General features: G+C 45.4%; 2 protein-coding genes and 1 non-coding gene across 5 annotated transcripts in view; 1 reads left to right on the top strand and 2 right to left on the bottom strand.

Moving 5' to 3' along the window:
• The window catches only part of CINP (cyclin dependent kinase 2 interacting protein), a 148,257-nt gene that overhangs the window by 3,042 nt on the left and 120,583 nt on the right, over nucleotides 1-24,632 (bottom strand). Inside the window, exons 2-4 of one of the 2 annotated variants that reach the window (XM_050796768.1) lie at nucleotides 11,708-11,775; nucleotides 8,616-8,784; nucleotides 4,997-5,126 (exon numbers count right to left, since the gene is read on the bottom strand). In XM_050796768.1, the coding sequence (XP_050652725.1) occupies nucleotides 4,997-5,126; nucleotides 8,616-8,784; nucleotides 11,708-11,714 (306 nt within the window). In that variant the 5' untranslated portion in view covers nucleotides 11,715-11,775. Of the gene's footprint in view, nucleotides 1-4,996; nucleotides 5,127-8,615; nucleotides 8,785-11,707; nucleotides 11,782-24,632 lie in introns of those variants that run through there. The other variant, XM_050796769.1, reaches the window with a different exon arrangement.
• Nucleotides 8,047-8,150, bottom strand: LOC126960477 (small nucleolar RNA U13). Its single transcript, XR_007728019.1, has one exon. It is a non-coding gene; the product is annotated as a small nucleolar RNA U13 (small nucleolar RNA).
• Nucleotides 11,839-24,632, top strand: part of TECPR2 (tectonin beta-propeller repeat containing 2) — a 138,663-nt gene continuing 125,869 nt past the window's right edge. Inside the window, exon 1 of one of the 2 annotated variants that reach the window (XM_050796667.1) lies at nucleotides 11,839-11,982. The gene's annotated coding sequence lies outside the window, so the exon portion shown is untranslated. Of the gene's footprint in view, nucleotides 11,983-18,057; nucleotides 20,083-24,632 lie in introns of those variants that run through there. The other variant, XM_050796668.1, reaches the window with a different exon arrangement.

The following is a 24,632-nucleotide window of genomic DNA, read 5'->3' as shown; positions in this document are numbered from 1 at the left end:
TCTCGATCTCCCGAACTCGTGATCCACCCGCCTCGGCCTCCCAAAGTGCTGGGATTATAGGCGTGAGACACCGCACCAGGCCTGACCCTCTCTTATTAACTGCCTTTGTTTACGGAAACCTCCTTGACTTCCTTGTTTATAAAATGGCAACACAGAAAGGGAGCCCTCAACACTTCACGCAGGAAGTAAGGAAACGTGGCGAGCTGCCATTGACGGTCCCTCAGTGGGGGCCAGGCTCTGTCCTAAGCCCTGTAACTGCATGATGTGCACAGCCACTTGTGGGAGCTACTAAACCATCCCCGCTGCACACAGCAGGCAGCACAGAATAGGGGCAATGGCGGGCTTACTTCCACAGCGTGGTGAAGAGGATTGAGTTAGTATTTGTGAAGCACCTACTTGGAGATATGTAAGGGTTTGATAAAGAAAATTAATGGGTAAAGTAACTAGGATTTCAGATTTAAGTAGCATAGGTCTATGAAGACCAAATTTTAAACTCCTAAGTATAGCTGACTTTACATACATGGGGGGGAAATAAGAAAAGATATATAAATTGTCAAAAATATTAATTCCTTTACTTGGTCCTTCCAACCACCCTCCAATTACATTGGAAGTGGCAAGCACTAAATGCAGCTAATGTTAATTTTTACAGGACTTTACTTGTTTCCCAAATCTTTTACGGTTTGATATTTTATTTGGCCCAACCCCAAGAGGCAGGACTCATCATTTCCCTTTCACAGCTGGGAAACTGCTCCAGGTTGAGCTGAGAGGGATGAGGCCAGAACTCGATACCATGCCTTCTGACACCAAGTTTTAACACCCAGTCCTCTGCTCTTTCCTCTGAGTCCTGCGGCAGCTCCCTGGTGCCACCTGATTCTAAGAAAAGCTGATAACAGGAGAATAAGGGAAATTCTGGAGCCTTGACCCCAGGCGAGAAGTCATGCTCAATTCTGTCGCTCAGCCATCAATAAGGAATTCAGGTCACATAGGCACGTGCATCCCTGAATGAACAATGCATAAACAACAGCCCCTTACATTTCAACATTGGTGGCTTCTTCCCACAGCAAACACAGACCACAGTGAAATGTTAGCCCAGCTTAGGGAAAACAGTGCATGCAACCCCCAGAAGGTCAAACTTATGAAAGACACAGACCAGGTCTGGAAACCATGCTCCTTAACCGATAGAGGAAAATAGGAATAATAATAATAATAATACCCTTATAAAATCAACTTTTGGTTTTGAACATAGAATGAAAACTTATTCCCAAACCACTTTTCTTTTCTTTTTTTTTTTTGAGACGAGTTTCACTCTGTCACCCAGGCTGGAGTGCAGTGGTGCGATCTCAGCTCACTGCAAGCTCCGCCTCCTGGGTTCAAGCAATTCTCTGCCTCAGCTTCCTGAGTAGCTGGGATCACAGGCACCCACCACCACCCCTGGCTAATTTTCGTATTTTTAGTAGAAACAGGGTTTAACCATCTTGGCCAGGCTGGTCTTGAACTCCTGACCTTGTGATCCACCCGCCTTGGCCTCCCAAAGTGCTGGGATTACAGATGTGAGCCACCGCGCCCGGACTTTTTTTTTTTGAGACGGAGTCTCACTCTGTTGCCCAGACTGGAGTGCAGTAGTGTGATCTCGGCTAACTGCAACCTCCGAAAGTGATTCTCCTGCTACAGCCTCCCAAGTAGCTGGGATTGCAGTGCCTGCCACCACTCCCAGCTAATTTTTTGTATTTTAGTAGAGATGGGGTTTCACCATATTGGCCATGCTGGTCTCAAACTCCTGACCTCAGGTGAGCCACCTGCCTCGGGCCTCCCAGAGTGCTGGGATTACAGGCATGAGTCACCACGCCTGGCCAAAACAAATTTTTTTTAAAACTAAATAAAAATACAACAGTTAGCTGGGTGTGGTGGCAGACACTTGTAATCCTAGCTACTTGGGAAGCTGAGACAGGAGAACCACTTGAACCCGGGAGGCAGAGGTTGCGGTGGGCCCAGATCACCCCACTGCACTCTAGCCTGGGTGACAAGAGCGAAACTCCATCTCAAAAAAAAAAAAAAAAAAAAAAAATTTAACAAATGGGAGGGAGGGAACCAATCTCCCATGCAGAATAATTCTGAATAATTTATGTAGATACTGCACCCTGAAGGAGGTGGTGAAAACGTCCCTACCCCCTAGGTATGGGCTACACATAGTGACTTCCTGCCAGAGAGCACAGCATGGGAGGAGGAGAAAGAGCAACTCCACAGCAGAGGAACCTGGTGTGCCTGGTGATCAAGGTCAACTTCGACAGTGAAAAGTCCTGGCCGTGCACAGTGGCTCACGTCTGGAATCTCAGCACTGTGGGAGGCTGAGGTGGGAGGACTGCTTAAGCCCGGGAGTTTGAGACCAGCCTGGGCAATAGGTGAGACCCAAAGAAAAGTCCTGATGACAGAATGTCCAGTATGTGCCCTTGATACGACGTGATAGAAATGGCACTTTACTTCTGTGGTCCTCCTCTGAAACAAACCCATAACCTCAGTCTAATTCGGAGAAAAACATCAGAGAAATCTCCATTGGGGGACGTTCTACAAAATACCTGACCAGTATTCCTCAAAATTGTCCAAGTCATCAAAAACACGGAAGTCTGAGAAACCGTCACAGCCAAAAGGAGCCTAAGGAAACACAGGGACTCAATGTCATATGGGATCCTGAAGCCGAAAGAAGACATGACAGAAAAGCTAAGGCCGGGTGCCAGGGCTTACGCCTGTGATCCAGCACTTTGGGAGGCCAAGGTGGGAGGATGACGTCATGTCTGGAGTTCGAGACCAGCCTGGTGAACATGATAACCCTGTCTCTACAAACAAATTTTAAAAATTAGCCGGACATGATGATTCATGCTCGTAGTCCCAGCTGCTCAGGAGGCTGAGGCGAGAAGATCACTTCAGCCCAGGAAGTAAAGGCTGCAGTGAGCTGTGATCACGCTACTGCATTCCAGAGCAAGACCTTGTCTCCAAACAAACAAATAAAAAGGTGAAAATATAAAGATCTTAAACGTTTACGGGTAAGCTTCAGTTATCCAAGTTCAAATATGTGTAAAACCTAATTTCCTGTGCCTAGCAAAGAAATAAGGTGGTATTATCTTCACATCTAGTGGCCAGTATGGTAGGTTTTGAAATTTAGTTATTAGTTCATTAAACAAACACTTTAGTCTCTTACGTGCTGTATCAGGGATGGGCAAATTATCCCTGGAACACACGTCAATTTTGGCCCACAGCCTATTTCTGTACGGCCCACAAGCTAAGATGGTTTTTTCATTTTTAAATGGTTGAAAATAACCAAAAGGACGATAGTGATTGTGACTCATAAAAATTATACAAAATTTAATTTCAGTGTCCAAAGATAAAGTTTTCCTGGACAAACATGGTGGCCCACGCCTGTAATCCCAGCATTCTGGGAGGCTGAGGTGGGCAGATGACTTGAGGTCAGGAGTTCAAGACCAGCCTAGCCAACATGGCAAAGCGCCGTCTCTATTACAAATACAAAAATTAGCCGAGCATGGTGACACGCACCTGTAATCCCAGTTACTCAGAACACTGAGGTGGAAGAATCGCTTGAACCTGGGAGATGGAGGTTGCAGTGAGCCAAGATCACATCACTGCACTCCAGCCTAGGCGACAGAGCAAGACTCTATCTCAAAAAGAAAAAAGTTTTCCTGTATGGGTGCAGTGGCTCAAGCCTGTAATCCCAACACTTTGGGAGGCTGAGGTGGGTAGATCACTTGAGGCCAGGACTTCGAGACCAGCCTGGCCAACATGGTGAAACCCCATCTCTACTAAAAATACAACAATTAGCTGGGCATGGTGGTGCACAGCTGTGATCCCAGCTAGTCAGAAGATTGAGGCACAAGAATCACTTGAACCCGGGAGGCGGAGGTTGCAGTGAGCCAAGATCTCGCCATTGCACTCCAGCCTCAGTGGCAGAGTGAGACTCTGTCTCAAAAACAAACAAACAAACAAAAAAACCACACAAACAGAAACAAAAAAGGCCAGGTGTGGTGGCTCATGCCTGTAATCCCAGCAGTTTGGGAGGCCGAGGCAGGCGGATCACTTGAGGTCAGGAGTTCGAGACCAGCCTGGCCAACATGGTGAAATGCTGTCTCTACTAAAAATACAAAAATTAGCTGATGTGGTGGTGCGAGGCTGTAATCTCAGCTATTTGGGAGGCTAAGGCAGGAGAATCACTTGAACCTGGGAGGTGGAGTTTGCAGTGAGCTGAGATCATGCTACTGTACTCTGCCCTGAGTGACAAAGTGAGACTCCATCTCAAAAAAAAAAAAAAAAAAAATCAAAAAACAAAGATAAAGTTTCATGGAACACAGCCACATCCATTTACACACATATTGTCTATGGCTGTTTAGTCCTATGTGGCAGAGATGAGTAGCTGAGACAGAGACTGGCTGGCCCTAGATGCCTAAAATATTTACTCTGTGGTTGGGTGCAGTGGCTCATGCCTGTAATCCCAGCCCTCTGGGAGGCCAGCAGGTGGATCACCTGAGATCAGGAGTTTGAGACCAGCCTGACCATATGGTGAAACCCTGTATCAACTAAAAATACAAAAATTAGCCAGGCGTGGTAGAGCGCAACTGTAGTCCCAGCTACTCTGGAGGCTGAGACAGGAGAATTGCTTGAGCCCAGGAGGCAGAGGTTGCGGTGAGCCAAGATCGCGCCACTGCACTCCAGCCTGGGCGACAAAGCAAGACCCCATCTCACGAAAAAGAAAAAGTTTTTACTATGTGATGAGACCGGAAAGTGGGTGAAATTTCCCTGGATGATGCACAGGAGGAGTGAATGTCTAAGACAGCATCCTGGGGAACATTAAGATTTACGTGGCAGGCAGAGGAAGAGAACATCAGAGGAGATTGAGAAGGAGGAAGGGATGGCCAGTGGTCAAGTGAATCCCAAATACATCCATCGGATTCAGCAACAGTGACCACAAGTGGCCTGTGTCTTTATGTCTTACCAACCCATCCAAGGTGGCCTGCAGTTCCTCACATAGCTTCTCCAGTTCCTCGTTATATTCCAGACACACCTTTTCTTCATTTTCCTTCAAGGCTGGGCTGCTGCTGTCTAGTTCTATCTTGTCTTTATTCCTAAACAAAATAGAAAATTAGAGGTGTGTACAAAATATACTCTTTATAAACTCTTTAAGCTTGCCTTATTTCCTTATAATAAATTCTGCAAACCTCTATATCAACATAGTTACGTGGGACATTTTGCATAAGCATTGTTCTTTCATATCATTATGATATAAATTCAGTTATTATTTATATGTGCAATGAATATGTCCATTGGTCACTCAATTTTGCACCAAAATAAGTCAGTTAAATTCAGCCATGACAGCTGGTTTTGGTGGCTCATGCCTGTAATCTCAACACTTTGGGGGGTGGATGCGGGAGGACTGCTTGAGTCCAGGAGTTTGAATCCAGCCTGAGCAACATAGTGAGACCTCATCTCCACAAAAATTAAAAGTAAAAATTAGCTGGGCATGATGGGACACGCATGTGGTCCTAGCTACTTAGGAGGCTGAGGTGGGAGGATCACTTAAGCCCAGGAAGTCAAGGCTGCAGTGAGCCGTTATCGCACCACTGCACTCAGCCTGTGCAAAAGAGCAAGACTGTCTCAAAAAAAAAAAAAACAACATTCAGCTGTGTGGCATCGTTGGCATAGGGCGTGGTGCTGGATGTACAAAGATGAACAAGACATGGATCATTTCCTCAAAGAGTTCACAATCCAGGAGTACAGACATGCCTAATTTTACTATGCTTCACCTTACTGAGTTTCACAGATAATGCATTTTTTACAAATTGAAGGCCTGTGGCAACCCTGTGTATGTATGTGCGGCAAATCAACCAGCGCCATTTTTTCCAATAGTATGTGCTTACTTCATGTCTCTGTATCATATTTTGGTAATTCTTACAATACTTCAAACTTTTTCATTATTATATCTACGATCTTTGATTGATAATCTTTGATATTACTAGTTTAATTGTTTTGAGGTGCCATGAACCATGTTCACATGTAACAGCGAGCTTAATGAATGAATGTTGTGTGTTCTGACTGCTCCACTGACTGGCTGCTCCCATTTCTCCCCATCTCCTTGGGCCTCCCTATTTCCTGAAATAGGAGGATATTGAAATCAAGCCAATTAATAGCCCTACATTGGCCACTAAATGTACAAGTGAAAGGAAGAGTTGCATATCTCTCATTTTAAATCAAAAGCTATACTTTGGCCAATTTAAGAAACAAAAAAATTAAAAGCTGGAAATGATCAAGCTTAGTGAGGAAGGCATGTCAAAAGCTGAGATAAGGGGCCAGGTGCGGGAGCTCACGCCTGTAATCCTAGCACTTTGGGAGGCCGAGGCGGGTGGATTGCCTGAGCTCAGGAATTCAAGACCAGCCTGGGCCACATGGTGAAACCCCATTTCTACTAAAATACAAAAGAAATTAGCCGGGCGTGGCAGCATGCACCTGTAGTCCCAGCTACTCGAGAGGCAGAGGCAGGAGAATTGCTTGAACCCAGGAGGCGGAGGTTGCAGTGAGCCAAGATTGCACCATTGCACTCCAGCCTGAGCGACAGAGCGAGACTCCATCTGTACAAAAAAAAAAAAAAAAGGCTAAGATAAGCCAAAAGCTAGGCCTCTTGTGTCAAACAGTTGGCCAAGTTGTGAAGGCAAAAGAGAAGTTATTGAAGAAAATTAAAGGTGCTACTCCAGTGAACATGTGAATGATGAGTGAAACAGCCTTAGCGCGGATATGGAGAAAGTTTGAGGGGTCTGCACAGAAGAGCAAAACAGACACAGCATTCCCTTAAGTCAAAGCCTAATCCGGAGCAGGACCCTCACTCTCTTCAATTCTGTGAAGGCTGAGAGACATGAGGAAGTTACAGAAGAAAAATTTGAGACTAACAGGATTTGGTTCATGAGGTTTAAGGACAAAAGCCATCTCCATAACATAAAAGTGCAAGGTGAAGCTGCAAGCGCTAATGTAGAAGCTGGAGCAAGTTATCCAGAGGATCTACTTAAGATCAATGATGAAGGTAGCTACACAATATGACAGATTGTCAATGTAGATGAAACAGCCTTCTATTAGAAGAACATGTCATCCAAGACATTCACAACTACAAAGAAGTCAATGACAGGCTTCAAAGCTTCAAGAGACAGGTTGACCCTCTCGTTAGGGGATATTGCAGTTAGTGACTTTAAGTTGAATCCAATGCACATCTACCATTCTCAAACTCCTAGGGCCCTTAAGAATGATGTTAAATCTACTCTGCCAGTGGAAAAAGCAAGAGAAGCAGAACTAGAAGTGGGGTCTGAAGATGGGACTGAATTGCTGCAATCTCATGAGAAAACTTGAACAGATGAGGAGTTGTTTCTTATGGATGAGCAAAGAAGGTGGTTTCTTGAGATGGAATCTATTCCTGGGAAAGATGCTGTGCACATTGCTGAAATGACAACAAAAGATTGAGAACATTACATAACTTAGTTGATAAACCAGTGGCAGAGTTTGAGAGGTCTAATGTGGGTAAACACTATTAAACAGCAATGAGAAAGAACAGAACCAGAATAGTGGCTCTACATTACATGGATGGCTTCCATGTTGAAAGACAGTGAGACATGGCTGGGTGCAGTGGCTTACACCTATAATCCCAGCACTTAGGGAGGCTGAGGTGGGCGGATCACCTGAGGTCAAGAGCTCGAGACCAACCTGGCCAACATGGTGAAACTCGGTCTCTACAAAAAATACAAAAATTAGCTGAGCGTGGTGGCAGGCACCTGTAATTCCAGCTACTCAGGAGGCTGATGCAGCAGAATTGCTTGAACCTGGGAGGCAAAGGTTGCAGTGAGCTGAGATCATACCATTGCACTCCAGCCTGGGGGATAGAGTGAGACTCATCTCCAAAAATAAAAATAGAAAAAGAAAGCGAGACATAAAGGAAACACTAACATATGTTTTTTGTTTATGTAAAATCAAAAAATGGACAAAAAGAATCCATGGTAGTTTTTTCCATATCAGCTACATACTGTGTCAACATCATAGCAAAGTTTGAGGAAGGCACAGGTCATACATGAGCATGAAAACCCAATCATCACGCCTATGAACTACAAAAGAATCAAAGAATCTATGGTTTTAAAAATCAGAATAGCCAGGCGTGGTGGCTCACACTTGTAATTCCAGCACTTTGGGAGGCTGAGGAAGGTGGATCATGTGAGGTCAGGAGTTCGAGACCATCCTGACTAACATGGTGAAACCCCGACTCTACTAAAAATACAGTAATTAGCCGGGTGTGGTGACAGGCGCCTGTAATCCCAGCTAGTCCAGAGGCTGAGGCAGGAGAATCACTTGAACCCAGGTGGTGGAGGTTGTAGTGAGCCAAGATTGCGCCATTGCACTCCAGCCTGGGCAACAGAGTGAGACTTCATCTCAAAAAAAAAAAAAAAAAAAGGAATATAATTTTGTCTCATGTGTCATCTTACCACTTGCTTTTTTTGCTTAATATTTTATTTTCAAATTTATTCATGTTGATATTTCCCCAGTTATTAAAAAACTTAGAGCATGAAAAACCGATATGTACTTACAATAAACTGATTTTCAAGTTGGCAATATTATTTGCAGCGGTAAAACCTGCATCACTGAGGGTTTCCCACTTCAGGATTAAATTATGCCAATCAGCCGCATTGTCCTTAATTTTTCTTGCACTGACAGATAAGACAGGTTTTCTGGGCGTTACAATTCCAACAGTCTTTGCTGATAGGGTATAAAAGAAACAAAATTATTATCATGGAATATACAATCATAGTTGGAGGGCAAATGTCCTCATAATTTTCAACAGTAAAACTATCTCAAATGCTGTATCAACTGGACAAATAAATGTGGAAACTACAAAGTCTGAATGAATGTGAAGGTTCCTGGAAGAAGACAACATAGAATATTTTTAACATTTTAAGATTCACCAGATATAGCTGAATCCTTTTCCAGCTTAATGGCTCCGCAAAATTTTTACCTTAAGCCCTTTGTTTTCCAAAGATTGGAAATAAGGTAAAGTTGTGACTTTCTGCTAAAACTCTTCAATGGCTCCGGTTACCTTCCCTACAGGATAATCTATCTAGCCCTGACTCCTGAGTACTTCCACTATCTAGTCTCAGGCACTCTGATACTTTAAATTTGTTCAGAGTGGCATGGCTCATGAGTGCTAATCATTTCAAGACACTGAGACAACAGAGATGCAGAGTTGATCACGATGCTGCCACGGCCCTGCTTGGAAATCAGGAGGAAGTCCAAAGTCCTTCCAGACCTAGCTACCCCTCTGCATCAACACGTACATCAACCCACACATACACATTGGCCCCCTGTCAATCTCCAGTGAAAATGAACTACTGGCAGCTCTTGAAAAGCTGAGGTGCCTGCAGGCCTTTGCACGTGTTCTCTCTGCAGGAAAGCGCCTTCCTTCCTCAGGCTCATGACGCCTATCCTCCAAGATGTACCCGGATCCCACTGCCTGTGGGAAGCAACCCCCAGACCACCAAGAGCCAACTCAGGTTGTTTGTTCTCCCCCAGTCCTCCGGTGCCCTCTCGCCTTCTCTACTTTGAACCCCGCAAAGGCTTCTGACGGCCCACAGGATAAAGTCCCCTTCAGGAATCCAGGACACACAACAGCTGGATGGTTTGACGTCTCGAGTCAGAAGACCACACTGCCTGCGTCTGAATCCCAGCTCTGCCAGCTGTGAGATCTTGGGCAAGTTAATGTACCTTTCAGAGCCTCAACATTTTCATCTGTAAAATGGGAATAAAAATAGTATCTACTTCATAGGATTGCTGAGATGAGATAATATATGTGAAGCTGTGATGCCTGGCACATGGCAAAAACCCAGTATCTCACCTGTTAGCTCAAGGCCTCTACTATCCAAGCTCTGCCCATCCCTTCAGCTTCCCCCTTTCCCTCTTGCCCTCTGTGCCTCAGAGCTGGCTCTGTCCAAGTTCTGACTTTGACCTGGAATGTTTTTCCTATCTGTGTGTGTCCCCACTCCCCTGCCTCATACTTAGTATCCTCACTTTTAAATATCATATTGATTTATCACTCATTCTTTACTTAAACAACAAATATTTGCTTACTGTCTACAATATGCCAGGCATGGGGGAATGAAGTGATTGAATGAGATGGATCAGGACCGTTTCCAAGGAACTTACTTTCCAAAGGGGAGGCAGATAATAAACGCTTAAATGGCCACGATCAGTTCCGATCATGGTAAGTGTACGTGGAAAATAAAACAGGGTCTTGTGTTAGTGTGACCCCCTGAGAAGGTATCATTCAGGCTGAGATCTGAATGATGAAAAGCCAGAAAAAGGGTAGGTCAGTAGTATGTGCCCTAATTATGAGAATGAGGTTGGTGAGTTCAAAAAACAGAAAACAAAACAAAATAAAACAAACAAACAAAAACCAGTGTGCTGGAATGAAATGGACAGAAAAGGACTAGTGGGTGAGGAGGTGATCAGACAACTAGAACCTAATAGCTTAAGATAAGAAGTTTGGACTTATTCTAAGTATTAGACTGGTGCAAAAGTAACAGGTTTTGCCACAACTTTTAATGGCCAAAACTGCCATTACTTTTGCACTAACCTAATACAATGGGGAGTGAGCAATAAGCTCTGGGTAGGGCAGTGAAATTATCTGATTCAGGTTTTTAGAAAGTCATTTCCACAGAGAAGTATTCCTGGATCCCCCAAGTTGGGGGGTAGATATGTGGAACATCCTGTAATTCTGCTATCACGATATTCATCGGTGGAGTGTATTTGCTTGTTTAATGTCTATATTCCCTGCTAAACTGGGAATTCAACTAGGGTAGGAACTATGTCTTGTTCTCTTTCAAACCTTCCACACATAGGAGGCTTTGCATAAAATGAGGTAAATGGAGGAATAGCTCTTACCACCTGTTCTATAACTGTCTGAGGGTTTTCCCCCAGCAGGAGATTCTGAGGGCAGGACCACATCTGATTTATGGTCAGCTTGACTCATACTGGGCACATATTTAGGAACCAAAAACATAACTGACTTCAAGAAACTTAAGGGCCAGTAAAGACAGACCAGTCATCAGCGTCACAGGACAGGGCAGGGTGAGGGCACAGTGACTAAGTTACTTATCCCCTCTGAGCCTCTACTCCCCATCTGCAAAATGGGGTTGACATTACTTCATGGGATCACTGTGAGGTTCAAATGAGATGATCCACTTAAAGTACTTGGAGCAGCACTCAGCAGACTGAGCACTAGGCAAAAGCCAGCTTTCATTACAAGCAGAATGTTCTGACAAGGCAGTTCAGAGAGGAGTTACTGGAGGAGCTGAGCATGCAAGGCTTGGCACCCAGTGAACTCTGTTAGTGCTAATTTATAGCGACAATAATTACAATTTGGGTGTCTGATCTGCTGACACTCATTTGCGTATATCGTCCCGTTCATCTGTCACTCCACATGTGAAAAAACGGAGGCTCGGCAAAACTGTCTCCCGAGCAGCCAGCAGAGGCTGCGCGGGGCCTGCGGGCTAGGCTGGGGCAAGGCATCTGACCTCCATTTAACCTCATTTAATCCGGGGAGCTCCTCAGCTTCTGGCCCAACCTGCGGCCCAAGCAGTAACATTCACAGCCACCCTGCCCCGGGAAAGGAACTCATCTCACGTACCTTCCATGCGGTCCGCAGAGATTCCCTAGAAGGAGAGGCGAAGCCCCGCCCACCCCCGCCGGAAACGCATTTGCGTCACGTCCGCCCCGCCCGCTACCACTTGTGGCTCTGCCGCTCTAGCCCCCGGCGCAGCCAACTGCCGCTCTTCGGTGCTGGCCCCGGTGTCGGCCCCGTTGCCCAGGGAACGGGCTCCCGGCAGCCCCCGCGGCCCGGAGTCCATCCCCGCCTCCTCCGGCCCGGTGGGGCCGACGAGTCCGGAGGGGCTGCCGCGGGAGGTGAGTCCCGCGACGCCGCAGGCGGCCCCGACGCCCCCGACGCCTGGCCCCTCGCCCCCTCCTCGGCCTCCCCCAGGCCACTCTTCCCTTGCCTCAGCCCCGCAGGGTCTCCATGCCCGTCCGCCCTGCCTCCCTCGCCCGCGGTCTCGCCCGCGCGGAGTGGCGGACACTAAATGCCACAACACACTGAGCGCCTGGCTTGCCGCCCGCGGAAGCCGGCGGTCCGCAGCGGGGAGCGGGGGCCGCCCGCCCCTCCTCAGGCCTCCGCGGCGCGCCCCGTGCCCTCGGTCCCACCCTGCATCCCGGCTGCCGGTCTGGCCGCGGGCTGTGCTCCTTCGCCTTAGGATTGACGTCGCGTTCTGTCCCCCACTCGCAGCCCGCGTCCCTTACATCCGCCCACCGGCGCCTGGCCCCAGGCCTTGACACTCACCCAGTTGGTGTTCAGTGTTCGATGAATGGATAAGCGAATGACTCCTTTCCCAACCCTATTTGAAGGCCTGGGAGGCAGAATAGGTAGTAAGGGTTAAAGAATGGGGTGTCCTGGAGTCAGACCCGGGCAGGTCAAAGCGGCATCTTCCTCGCTATGTGCTGGGGCAAGTGCCCTACCTCACGCCGCTCCGGTTTCATCACCAGTGGAATGGAGATGAGAATAGTTTCTACCTCTGGCTTGGTGAGAGGATTAAATGGGTCAGTGCATGTAAAGTTAAGCATGGTGCCTGCCGCTGTACATTTCAGTAAAGGGGAGCCTCTGCTGTCAATTTGTGCTAGCCTGCCTTCTCGCCCTCTAGTCCGTTCTGATATGTCTCTGACTTCTCATGACTTTAGTTACTCCTTCTCTACTTCCATTTCTCTTCCCTGCCCTTTTTTCTTCCTCTCTTTCTTATTGGGATTCAGGAATTTTATTCTGTTCTGTGACTTATGTTCCATTTGTTGGCAGAATGTGGGATACCAAACTGGGTACATTCTTTTCTCATCTACTGGAGTGATCAGTTGCACTTGTTGACTGCCTCCTTGCAGCCAAGGTCTTGTAAACAGAGAGTTCTGGGAAATCCGCAAACCCAAATCGCGGGCATAGGTAGAATCTGGGAATGAAGCCACTGTAGCTCCTTGTGATCACCAGTGATTCCTGGTCTTTTAAGCTGCAGGACTTTGTGTTTTCTCACACCCAGCTATAATGTACCTTGATAAACCTCTGACTTTGTTTTTGTTGTTGTTGTTAACCTGACTTACGTCCCATGTTGATTGTTATTTGGCCATCGTATGCCAGCCACTGTGCCAGGCTGGCTGTAGGGATGCTGTGGTGAACCAGACAGACCCGGTCACTGCCTCAGGGAGATCATGGTCTGGCCTTTGAACTTTAAAAGAGAGAACTAAGTGCAGGTGTAGGGGACACACAAATTGAATTTTCAGGACTGCCTTGGAAAACCAGTGGTGGGGAAGATGGAATGAGGATAACCCTCTTATGAAGGAGTGACTAGAAAGTAGCTTTTTTTTTTTTTTTTTTTTTTTTTTTGAGACGGAGTCTCGCTTTGTCGCCCAGGCTGGAGTGCAGTGGCCGGATCTCAGCTCACTGCAAGCTCCGCCTCCCGGGTTTACGCCATTCTCCTGCCTCAGCCTCCCGAGTAGCTGGGACTACAGGCGCCCACCACCTCGCCCGGCTAGTTTTTTGTATTTTTAGTAGAGACGGGGTTTCACCATATTAGCCAGTATGGTCTCAATCTCCTGACCTCGTGATCCGCCCGTCTCGGCCTCCCAAAGTGCTGGGATTACAGGCTTGAGCCACCGCGCCCGGCCGAAAGTAGTTTTTGTTAGGCAGACATCAGCTATATTATACCCACATGTCTTTTTCAATGGAAGACTGTCATCTACTGGATTTTTTTTCCAATTTTTTCTTAAAGAAGTTACACTTAAGTTTGGGGAGAATCTCTTTTCATACTAGCCTCTCTATGAGTTGAACAAAATGGCTACTGGAACTTAGTAGGAAGAAAAGGAAGGAAACAGGCATCAGGCAGAGGCAGTTGATTGAACTTGGGAAGATGAGGAATAGATCAGGAAAGGGTTATAATAAAAAGCTTTGGTGTCAAGCATGAAGAGATTTCTAGATTCAGTAATGCACAGAGAGCTCAGTAAAGTTAGAAGGGAGTAGTTGATGGCTTTGTGAATTGCTAAGGTAGAAGGGAGCTGTTACTCAAGATGTGTGTTCAGTTTAAAATGAATGTATTCTTTGGACCTGGACATAAGAGTTCCACCGAATTTTTGCCACTATTTTATATTTAGGGCTATCATACTTGGGTGAATCTAGCACAGTGCTTTGAGAGAGAGATTCATTCAACAAACATGTATTGAGCATTGATTGTACCATACTCTTTATTGGTCTTTTTAAGCACCACAAAGTATATAGACTAGAAGAACATAGACAAAGATGACAAAGAGTCCATTGAAGGGGAGAGAAAACAGATAATGATGGTGCTGTGTAATAACTGCCGTCATGGAGTTCTATGAAAGTAGAGAAAGACCAACCAAATATCTGAGGGAATCTATGAAGGCTTCCTGGTGGAGGAGGACTAGTTCTTACAGGGTACATATGAGGGAAAAGGGAAGAGGGGAAAGGGACTTCGTTCTACAGAGACATATAGGTTGTGGTGTGTGCAGGGACTGTGATGGAAAGCTGATGGATGGACAAACAAAATGTGCCCTGTCCATACAATGGAAGCCTGTTCAGCAATGAAAGGGAACGAAGTACCGATTTGTGCTACAACATGGAGGAACCTTGAGAACATTATGCTAAGTTAAAGCAACCAGACACAAAACACCACATAGTATATGATTCCATTTAAATGAAATGTCCAGAATAGGCAAGCTGTAGACAGAGAGGAGATCAGTGGTTGCCCAGGGCTGGGAGAAGAAGCAAGTAGAGGGGTGATTGCTAAGTTAGGAAGTGCACAGTGTGTGGATGAAGAGTGGCCTGAGATGAAGTTAGATATAGACTGTTTTGTCGTAATGTCTACTTTCCATGCTTGTATTAGGCTTTAGCTTGTGACCATTGGGTAGCTGATGGGGATGGGAGCAAGGAAGTGACAAAATTTTGTTTAGAAGATAAATGATTGCCTCAGTCTCATTACATTCCTCCTTAAGAATTTAATACTTAAATAATTAATAGATGTCGTAGCTAGATTTCAAATGTAGATTCTACAATAGGGATACGAATTGTTGCTTCCTAGGGATTTTGGAGAGAATCCTTAAACCATTAGTGTAGTCAGAGCACTCTGATAACATGGTTATTGTACTGCTAAGTGGATGACATAGACTCTGTATTAGTCCTAGCTCCAGTTTTGAGAAATTGGCCATCATGGTGGCAGTTGGGTGTTAGCAGTCAGCAGTGAAGCCTAGCTGCACCTTCCAGGGTTATGAGAGTGATGGGGCTGGTGGGGAAAGGAAGCATAGTAACTTGAAGAATGCCGTAGAGTGGTGTTTTGTATTTTTTTAACTGAAATATTCATGACTGAGGAAGTATTATTCATTATATTTTTTTTTATTTATTTTTGAGATGGAATAGCACTCTGTTGCCCAGGCTGGAGTGTAGTGGCACGATCTTGGTTCACTGCAGCCTCCACCTCCCAGGTTCAAGTGATTCTCCTGCCTTAGCCTCCCAAGTAGCTGGGATTATAGGTGTGTACCACCACACTCGGCTAATTTTTGTATTTTTTAGTAGAGATGGGTTTCGCCATGTTGGCCAGACTGGTCTTGAACTCCTGGCCTCAAGCGATCCTCCCACCTCGGCCTCCCAAAGTGCTGGGATTACAGGCGTGAGCCACTGTGCCAAGGCCAGTTTTAAAGATTGGATTGAGACTATTGTTTTGCAGTAAGACCTGAAGTTAACAAATCTTTACCGAGCATCTACTCTGTGCCAAAGATATTATTAGATACTAGGAGTTACCTTGGTAAGCAAGAGAGAATTCATGTTGCTTACATTCTCATAGAAGAGATGATTTTTAAATGGTTTAGCAAATAAAGCAATTAGAGGTTGTAATGAGAATTATGAAGCGTGTGTGATAGAGGAAAGAAGGGACAGTGGGTACTCTTAAGTGATCTGGTCAGAGAAGGCCTTTTTGTGGTGGTGATATTTAAGCTAGACCCCATGGTTGAGAAGAAGCCCGATAAATGAAGTGAGATCATCATTCATTCTGCATGGAGGAAATAATTATGAAACCTGAGCAGGACAGAGTGGGTCAGTGGAGCTAGAACTTGGAGGACAAGTGGAGATGGGTAGAGAGGTGACGGGGAGCTGTGAAGGGCTTAGACTACATGGGGCATTTGGTTTTTATTCTTGGAGCACTGGGGAACAAGTGAGGAGTTTTGAGTAGAATGGGTAGTATGGTCTGATTTCTCTTTGAAGGAACCGATTTTTCTCTTTGTTGTTTGGGGGGTAACAGCTTTATTGAGATATAATTTACATGCCACACAGTTCACACATTTGTATACAATTCCATGGTTTTTACTGTATTCACAGCTATGCAGCCTTCACTACATCAATTTTAGAACTTTCTCATCACCCTAAAAGGAAACTCCGTACCCTTCAGCAATACACCCTAACCCCTTCTTCTCCCAGCCCTGGGCAACCACTGACTTACTCTCTGTCTATAGCTTGCCTATTCTGGACGTTTCGTATACGTGGAATCATATACTATGTGGTGTTTTGTGTCTGGTTGCTTTTATTTAGCATAATGTTCTCAGGATTCCTCCATGTTGTAGCGTGAATCAGTACTTCACTCCTTTTTATTGCTGAACAGGCTTCCATTGTGTGGATAGACCACATTTTGTTTGTCTATTCATCAGCTGATGGACAGTTAGGTTGTTTTGACATTTTGGCTATTATGAGTGGTGATATTATGAACATTTATCTACAAATTCTTTGTAGACGTGTTATCATTTCTATTGAGCATAAACCTAGGAATATAATTTCTGGGTCGTATGGTAACTCTGTGTTTAACCTTTTGAAGAACCACTGACTAGTGGCTGCACCATTTTATTTTTCACCAGCAATGTATACAGTTTTCTCCACATCCTTGCTAACACATGTTCTGTGTTTTTTTAGTAGCCATCCTAGTGGGTGTGAAGTGGTATCTCCTTGTGGTTTTGATTTACATTTCCCTAATGATTAATGATGCTGAGCATATTTTCGTGTGCTTATTGGCCCTTTTTTTTTTTTTTTTTTTTTTTTTTGAAATAGAGTCTCGCTCTGTCGCCCAGGCTGGAGTGCAGTGGTGTGATCTTGGCTCACTACAACCTCCACCTCCTGGATTCAAGTGATTCTCGTTTCTTCGGCCTCCTGAGTAGCTGGGATTACAGACATGCGCCACTATGCCAGCCTAATTTTTGTGTTTTTAGTAGAGACGGGGTTTCCCCATATTGGCCATGCTGGTCTCGAACTCTCAACCTCAGGTGATCCACCTGCCTTGGCCTCCCAAAGTGCTGGGATTATAGATGTGAGCCACTGCGCCCAGCCTTACTGGGCATTTGTGTGTCTTCTTCGGAGAAATGTTTCTTAGACCTTGCCCATTGTAAAATTGTCTTTTGTTGTTGTTTTGAGATGAAGTCTTGCTGTGTTGATCAGGCTGGTCTCAAATTCCTGGGTTCAAGCGATCTTCCCACCCAGCCTCCCAAGTAGCTGAGACTGTAGCCACATGACACTGCACCCAGCTTTTAAAATTGTCTTTTATTATTGAGTTTTAAGAGCTCTTTATATATTCTGGGTAAAACCTCTTATCAGATATATAACCAGCAGATATTTTCTTCCGTTTTGTGGGTTGTCTTTTTTTTTTTTTTTAATTTTAGTCAGTGTTGTGGATTAGATGTATTTTTACTTTCTTGATGGTGCCCTTTGGAACACAAGCGCTTTTCATTTCAGTGAAGTCAAACAGCTAATTTTGACAGCTGAATGAGCCTGGCTTCTGGGGGCAGGCGTGGAAGACCATGGCAGCAGTGTAGGCGAGGGATATGATAGCTTCTACTGTGGCATGGCCACAGAGTTGGTGAGGAGGCGGCAGGCTTGAGGGAGGCTTGGAGATAGGGCTGATGGACTGAGTTGAGAGATTGTTGTACGGGTGAGGGAAACAGAGGAATTGAGGGTGAATACTAGGATTTCAGCTTGAACAACACTTTTGATTCAAAATGTGGTTATGCTGTTACCTGCCAGACAATTGTGACAGTTTCTAGTACCCGCTGGAGCCTAGCAAGGGCAGCTGTGCGCTCCCTCCCTGGGTTCTGAAGTTGCTTTTGGTAGGATTATCACTGAGTGTGCCAAGGAGATGGCTAGGGATTCTGACCTTTTGTAATACCCACTAAGACTTCCTAAGCCACCACAAATAAACATATTATCGGAGTAGAATAGTGCACCTGCTCTGCAAATGCACTTTTGAGGTAAATCCCTTGACTCCATTCTAGCTAGACCGCAGTCTCCAAGCCCTTGCTGTGTAGAGACTGCGAGCTGTCAGTGGATAGCATCAAATCAAGCGGATGGATTCTTGAAAGTTAAATGTCATAATTTTGACAGAGCTACTATAAGGAAAATTATTTTTATGTTAAAAAATTTTTATTGATTGATTGATTTGAGGTAGAGTCTTGCTCTTTCGCCCAGGCTGGAGTGCAGTGGCTCGATCATGGCTCACTGTAGCCTCCAACTCCTGGGCTCAGTGGATCCTCCAGGTTCAGTCGATTCTCCGGACTCAATCGATTCTCGTGCCTCAGCCTCCTGAGTAGATGGGACTACGGGCATGCACCACCACACCTGGCTAATTTTTTGTATTTTTTGTAGAGACAGAGTTTCGTCATGTTGCCCAGGCTGGTGTCAAACCTCTGGGCTCGGCCCAGCACGGTGGCTCACGCCTGTAATCCCAGCACTTTGGGAGGCCAAGGTGGGCAGATCACAAGGTCAGGAGATCGAGACCATCCTGGCTAACACAGTGAAACCCCATCTCTACTTAAAAAAAAAAAAAAAATACAAAAATTAGCCGGGCGTGGGGGTGGGCGCTGGTAGTCCCAGCTGCTCGAGGGGCTGAGGCAGGAGAATGGCTTGAACCCTGGAGGCGGAGCTTGCAGTGAGCTGAGATCGCATCACTGCGCTCCAGCCTGGGTGACAGAGTGAGACTCCATCTCAAAAATAAATAAATAAACAAACCAACCAACCCCTGGGCTCAAGTGATCTGCCCACCTTTTTTTTTTTGAGATGGAGTTTCGTTCTTGTTGCTGAGACTGGACTGCAATGCAATGGTGCAATCTCGGTTCACTGGAACCTCTGCCTTCTGGGTTCAAGCGATTCTCCTGCCTCAGCCTCCTGAGAAGCTGGGATTACAGGCACCTGCCACCACACCCAACTAATTTTTGTGTTTTAGTAGAGACGGGGTTTCACCAAGTTGGTCATGCTGGTCTCAAACTCCTGACTTCAGATGATCCACCTACCTTGGCCTCCCAAAGTGCTGGGATTACAGGCATGAACCACCACACCCGGCCGGTAATGAGATTTGTAAAGGAGGAAATAACATTAGGCAATACTTATTGGTGAAGAGCTCAGCACTTCCGCTTGCTTGCTAGGAGATCTCATCAGCTAAAGCAGATACGAAAGTGCCTTCTAGAGATAGGGAGTAGAAGATGTGAAGGCCAGGACGTGAGAGGTCAGGCCTGTTGTAATTAGAAGCAGTTCAGTGTGGCTGGAGGACAGGTGAGAGATCCTGGGGTGGCAGAGGCCAGATCACCAAGGTTCTTGTAAGCCAGCGACACTTGGGCTTTAGCAGGAGGAGGATGGGGACCACTGCAGAGTGTTAAATAAGGGAGTGATGACATCAGCTTTGCACATCAGGAAAATCCCTCTGTTTGCCACGTGGATGGGGGAAGGGAGAGGCGGGCAGACGAGCTAGGCACCAGAGAGAGCTGTAGGTGAGAGGCAGTGGTGGCCCGAGTTAGGGGTGACACACTGGAGTGTGTGGGAGATGTACTGAATGGAGAATTGGGGGCATGGAAAGGAGAGGAGGAGGGATTAGGGATGATGCCCCTTTTGTGGCGTGGACAGCATGGCCCAAGCAGCTGGTAGAAGATACAAGATAGGTAAGTGTTTTTGACATTGTTCATTTACTCTGTGTTTATAGCTAGGATGTATGTTTTACTAATCCCATTTCAGATGGTAAATGGAGATCTAGAGAGGTTAGGCAATTTTTCCAGGGTGCCTCAGGTAATTTTAGGAGTACTGGGATTTGAACTCAGGTCTTTTTAACTTCGGTATCATTAGCCACTCATTGTACAGTTCTTCCCCAGTGGAAAGAGGGTCAGTTCTGTGGCTGTGGGTCTGAGACCTGGGGGTTGGGCAGGGTGGAACATGGAGTTGGATGAAAATTGGATAAGGAGGAGGAGCAGAAAGTCTTAGCAGAAATGTTTGTTGAGTCTGCATTGTTTTTCCCAAACCTAGCACAGAACAGTGAGACAGTGGCTCTTCCTCAGCCCATCCTAGACACTCTTTCTGCCAGGAGGACAGTTTTGCTGGGAACTGGCCTCAGCCTGCTCCTCCTATCTGAATGGTGGGTGAAGGACAGGCAAGCCTGGTGCTAAGCCCATCCAGAGGCCCCCAGATAGGGAAATAGCTTGGATTCTCTTGTGCCTGCTGGGGTCTTCCTGGGCAACTGGCCCCCAGACGTGGCTGTCCTGACTCATCTGGGTGCTGTGGCTTACAGGCCTATAGATGTCCTTTGGAAAAGCATACGTGAGGCATAAATTGATGTGAACATTCTTCAAGGCAGTTTAGCAATACATTTTTTTTTTTTTAATTCAACATTTTCACCTCCTGAAGTGTACTCCAAGAATATGCTTGGATATGTGTCTGTTGTTTATGATGGTGAAATTAAAATCTTTTGGTTGAGAAAATTTTGGTTTATCCATACAGTGTATCCTCTGCAGTTTTTCTGTATAGTATAGTCACTAAAAATCACATTCTAGGGGAATGTTTAATGGCATGGAAGAGACTTAGGATTTATTAAGTGAAAAAGTCTGCGAGTGTTCATATATGTTTATATATATGTGTATGTGTAGCTATCTATGTATATGGCATATCTCAGTATGATGAGACTGTGACTTTTCTTTACTTCTTTATCCTTTTATTTTGAGACAGGGTCTCACTCTGTCACCTAGGCTGAAGTACAGTGGTATAATCAGCTCACTGCAGCCTTGATCTCCTGGGCTCAAGCGATTCTCTGTGTACCACCATACCTGGCTAATTTTTGTATTTTTTGTAGAGTCAGGGTCTTGCTATGTTTCCCAGGCTGGTCTCAAATTTCTGGCTTCAAGTGATCTACCCGTCTTGGCCTCCCAAAGTGCTGGCATTATTACAGGTGTGACCCACCGCACCCAGCCTTCTCTCCTCTCCTCTCCTCTCCTCTCTTCTCCTCTCTTCTTTTCTTTTTTTTTTTTAGACGGAGTTTCACTCTTGTTGCCCAGACTGGAGTGCAGTGGCACGATCTCGGCTCACCGCAAACTCTGTCTTCTGGGTTCAAGTGATTCTCCTGCCTCAGCCTCCCGAGTAGCTGGGATTACAGGCATGCGCCACCGCGCCCGGCTAATTTTGTATTTTTAGTAGAGACGGGGTTTCTCCTTGTTGGTCAGGCTGGTCTTGAACTCTCAACCTCAGGTGATCCGCCCCCCTCGGCCTCCCAAAGTGCTGGGGTTCACAGATGTGAGCCACCGTGCCCGGCCTTCTTTGTGCTTTTCTGTATTAACAAATTTTTGAGACCGGGCATGGTGGTTCACACCTGTAATCCCAGCACTTTGGGAGGCCAAGGTGGGTGGATCACCTGAGGTCGGGAGTTCAAGACCAGCATGATCAACATGGTGAAACCCTATCTCTACTAAAAATACAAAAATTAGCCAGGCGTAGTGGCGGGCACCTGTAATCCCAGCTACTTGGGAGGCTGAGGCACAAGAATCGCTTGAACCTGGGAGGCGGAGGTTGCAGTGAGCCAAGATCATGCCACTGCACTCCAGCCTGGGCGACAGAGTGAGTCTCAGGAAAAAAAAAGCAAATTTTTGATAGTGAGCATTTATAACTGTTATAAAAAGTTAAATAAATTATGGCACATCAATGTGTGTATGAGTGTGTATGTATGCACTCTTTAAGGAAACAAAGCCTTTACTATTTCTGTGCCTTGGAAAGAAGAATGAGAAATTTCCACACCCATGAAGTGGAGGAACATTAATGTCTAATGTTTGGGGATTGCAGGAAAAAAAAAATGGAAGTAACTATGATGCCTACTTCTTGGTCTTTTTTTTTTTTTTTTCCTCTCTTTTTGGTGAGGATTTAATGGGTTCATGTGCTAAGAACAGTTTGTATTAAGTGCAGACAGTTTTCAACTTACAAGGTTTCAACTTACTATTTTTTGACTTTAAGATTGAACGAAAACGATACCATTCAGTAGAAACTGTATTTCAAGTAACCATACAACCATTCTGTTTTTCACTTTCAATATGGTATTAAATAAATTACATGAGATATTCAACACTTTATGATAAAATAGGCTTTGGTTAGGTGATTTTGCCCAGCTCTAGGCTACCGTAAGTATTCTAATCACATTTAAGTTAGGCTAGACTAAGCTAAGATGTTTGGCAGGTTAGGTACATTAAATGTATTTTTACTTATATTTTCAGCTTAGGATGGTTTTATTGGGACGTAACCCCATTGTAAGTTGAGAAGCATCTGTAAAAACATTAGCTATTCCCATTATTATTACTGCAAAAGAGGTTGGATTGGGTTCATAAGTATCACAGAGGAATGCAATTATTATTATTATTATTTATTTACCCTTAAGAAAGTTCTCATACATGGATATATTCTGTCTTCCTACTTCACTGTATTGGCTATTATGACTATCAGATGAAATATAGGAATCTAAGGCCGGGCGCAGTGGCTCACGCCTGTAATCCCAGCACTTTGGGAGGCTCCAGTGGGCAGATTATGGCGTCAGGAGTTTGAGACCAGCCTGGCCAATGTGGTGAAACCCCTGTCTCTACTAAAAAATACAAAAATTAGCCAGGCGTGGTGGCACACGCCTGTAGTCCCAGCTACTTGGGAGTCTGAGGCAGAAGAATTGCTTGAACCCAGGAGGCAGATGTTGCAGTGAGCCAAGATGATGCCACTGCACTCTAGCCTGGGAGACAGAGCAAGACTCCGTCTCAAAAAAAAAAAAAAAAGAAAGAAAGAAATAGAATCTGAAAATGCTTGGAAAACTGGATATGCTGTACAGGTTTAGGGAATTATTATCCCAGCATTGAATCGAGGTCACATTGAAGAAAAGATGATGTTTTGCTGCTCTTCCATTCCATGTTGTAGAATTTTATATTTAATATTTTTTCTTTTGCTCTACACTTTCAGAAAAACTTCTCTAGTAATGAACTAGAAATGACCCCAGAAAGCACAGCCTTTGTTCTTCCGTTCTTGTCACTCATTCCTTCCTTGCAAATTTTCCTTTTATTTATTTATTCATTTAAGAGACAGTGTCTCACTCTGTCACTCAGGCTAGAGTGCAGTGACACAGTCATAGCTCACTGCAGCCTCAAATTCCTAGGCTCAAGTGATCTTCCTGGCTGAGTGCAGTGGCTCATACCTGTAATCCCAGCACTTGGGGAAGCCAAGGAGGAAGGATCACTTGAGCCCAGGAGTTGGAGACCAGCCTAGGCAACATAGTGAAACCCTCTTTTATAAAATGAAATATTTGTTTTAAAAACGTGATCTTCCCACTTCAGCCTCATGAGTAGTTAGGACTAAAGGCATGCAGCACCATGCCTAATTTTTAACAATATTTTTTGTTGAGGTGGGAGTCTTGCTATGTTGCCCAGGCTGCTTGTGAACTCCTGTTCTCAAGCAGTTCTCCCACCTTGGCCCCCTAAAGCACTAGGATTACAGGCGTAAGCCACTGTTCCTGGGCCAAATTTTCCTATTTCATCATTAATTCATTTATTCAACAAATGCTTGCTGAATGCCTGTGATGTGCCTAGCCCTTTTCTCTGTGTGGGGGAAAGAAGGGCGAGTGAGGCAGGTATGGGCTCTGCTATTATGGGCCTTACAGACTAGTGTGTGTGTGTGTCGGGGTGGCAGGCAGGCAGATACCCAGTCAGAGAAAAGAAAGGAGATGTGTGGATAGGCCAGGCACGGGACTACGGGCACCCTGTAGTCCAAGCATGTTGGGAGGCTGAGATGAGAGGATCCCTTGAGCCCAGGAGCTTGAGGCTGTAGTGAGCCATAATTGAGACTAGCCTGGGCAACATAGCAAGACCTCATCTCTACAAAAAAAGTTAAAAAATTAGCCAGGTGTGGTGGCATATTCCTGTAGTCCCCGCTACGTGGGAGGTGGAGGCAGGAGGTTCACTTGAGCCCAGGAGTTTGAGGCTTCAGTGAGCCATTATCTTGCTATTGCTCTCCAGCCTGGGTCACAGCGAGACTGTGTCTCAAAAAAAAAAAAAAAAAAAAAAAAGAAGAAGAAGAAGAAAGGGACTGTGTAGAGAAAGTAAAACAGGGGGAGGTGACAGAGAGAGAACTCAGTGGAGGGATGAGCAGTCAAGTATGGCTCATGAAAGAGGGCACAGTTGAGAAGGAGGAAAAACTCAGTAGAGACAGA

Source organism: Macaca thibetana, chromosome 7, assembly GCF_024542745.1.
Source record: "Macaca thibetana thibetana isolate TM-01 chromosome 7, ASM2454274v1, whole genome shotgun sequence".
Taxonomy (NCBI): Eukaryota; Metazoa; Chordata; class Mammalia; order Primates; family Cercopithecidae; genus Macaca; species Macaca thibetana.
This window is presented reverse-complemented; position numbering and strand designations above follow the sequence as displayed.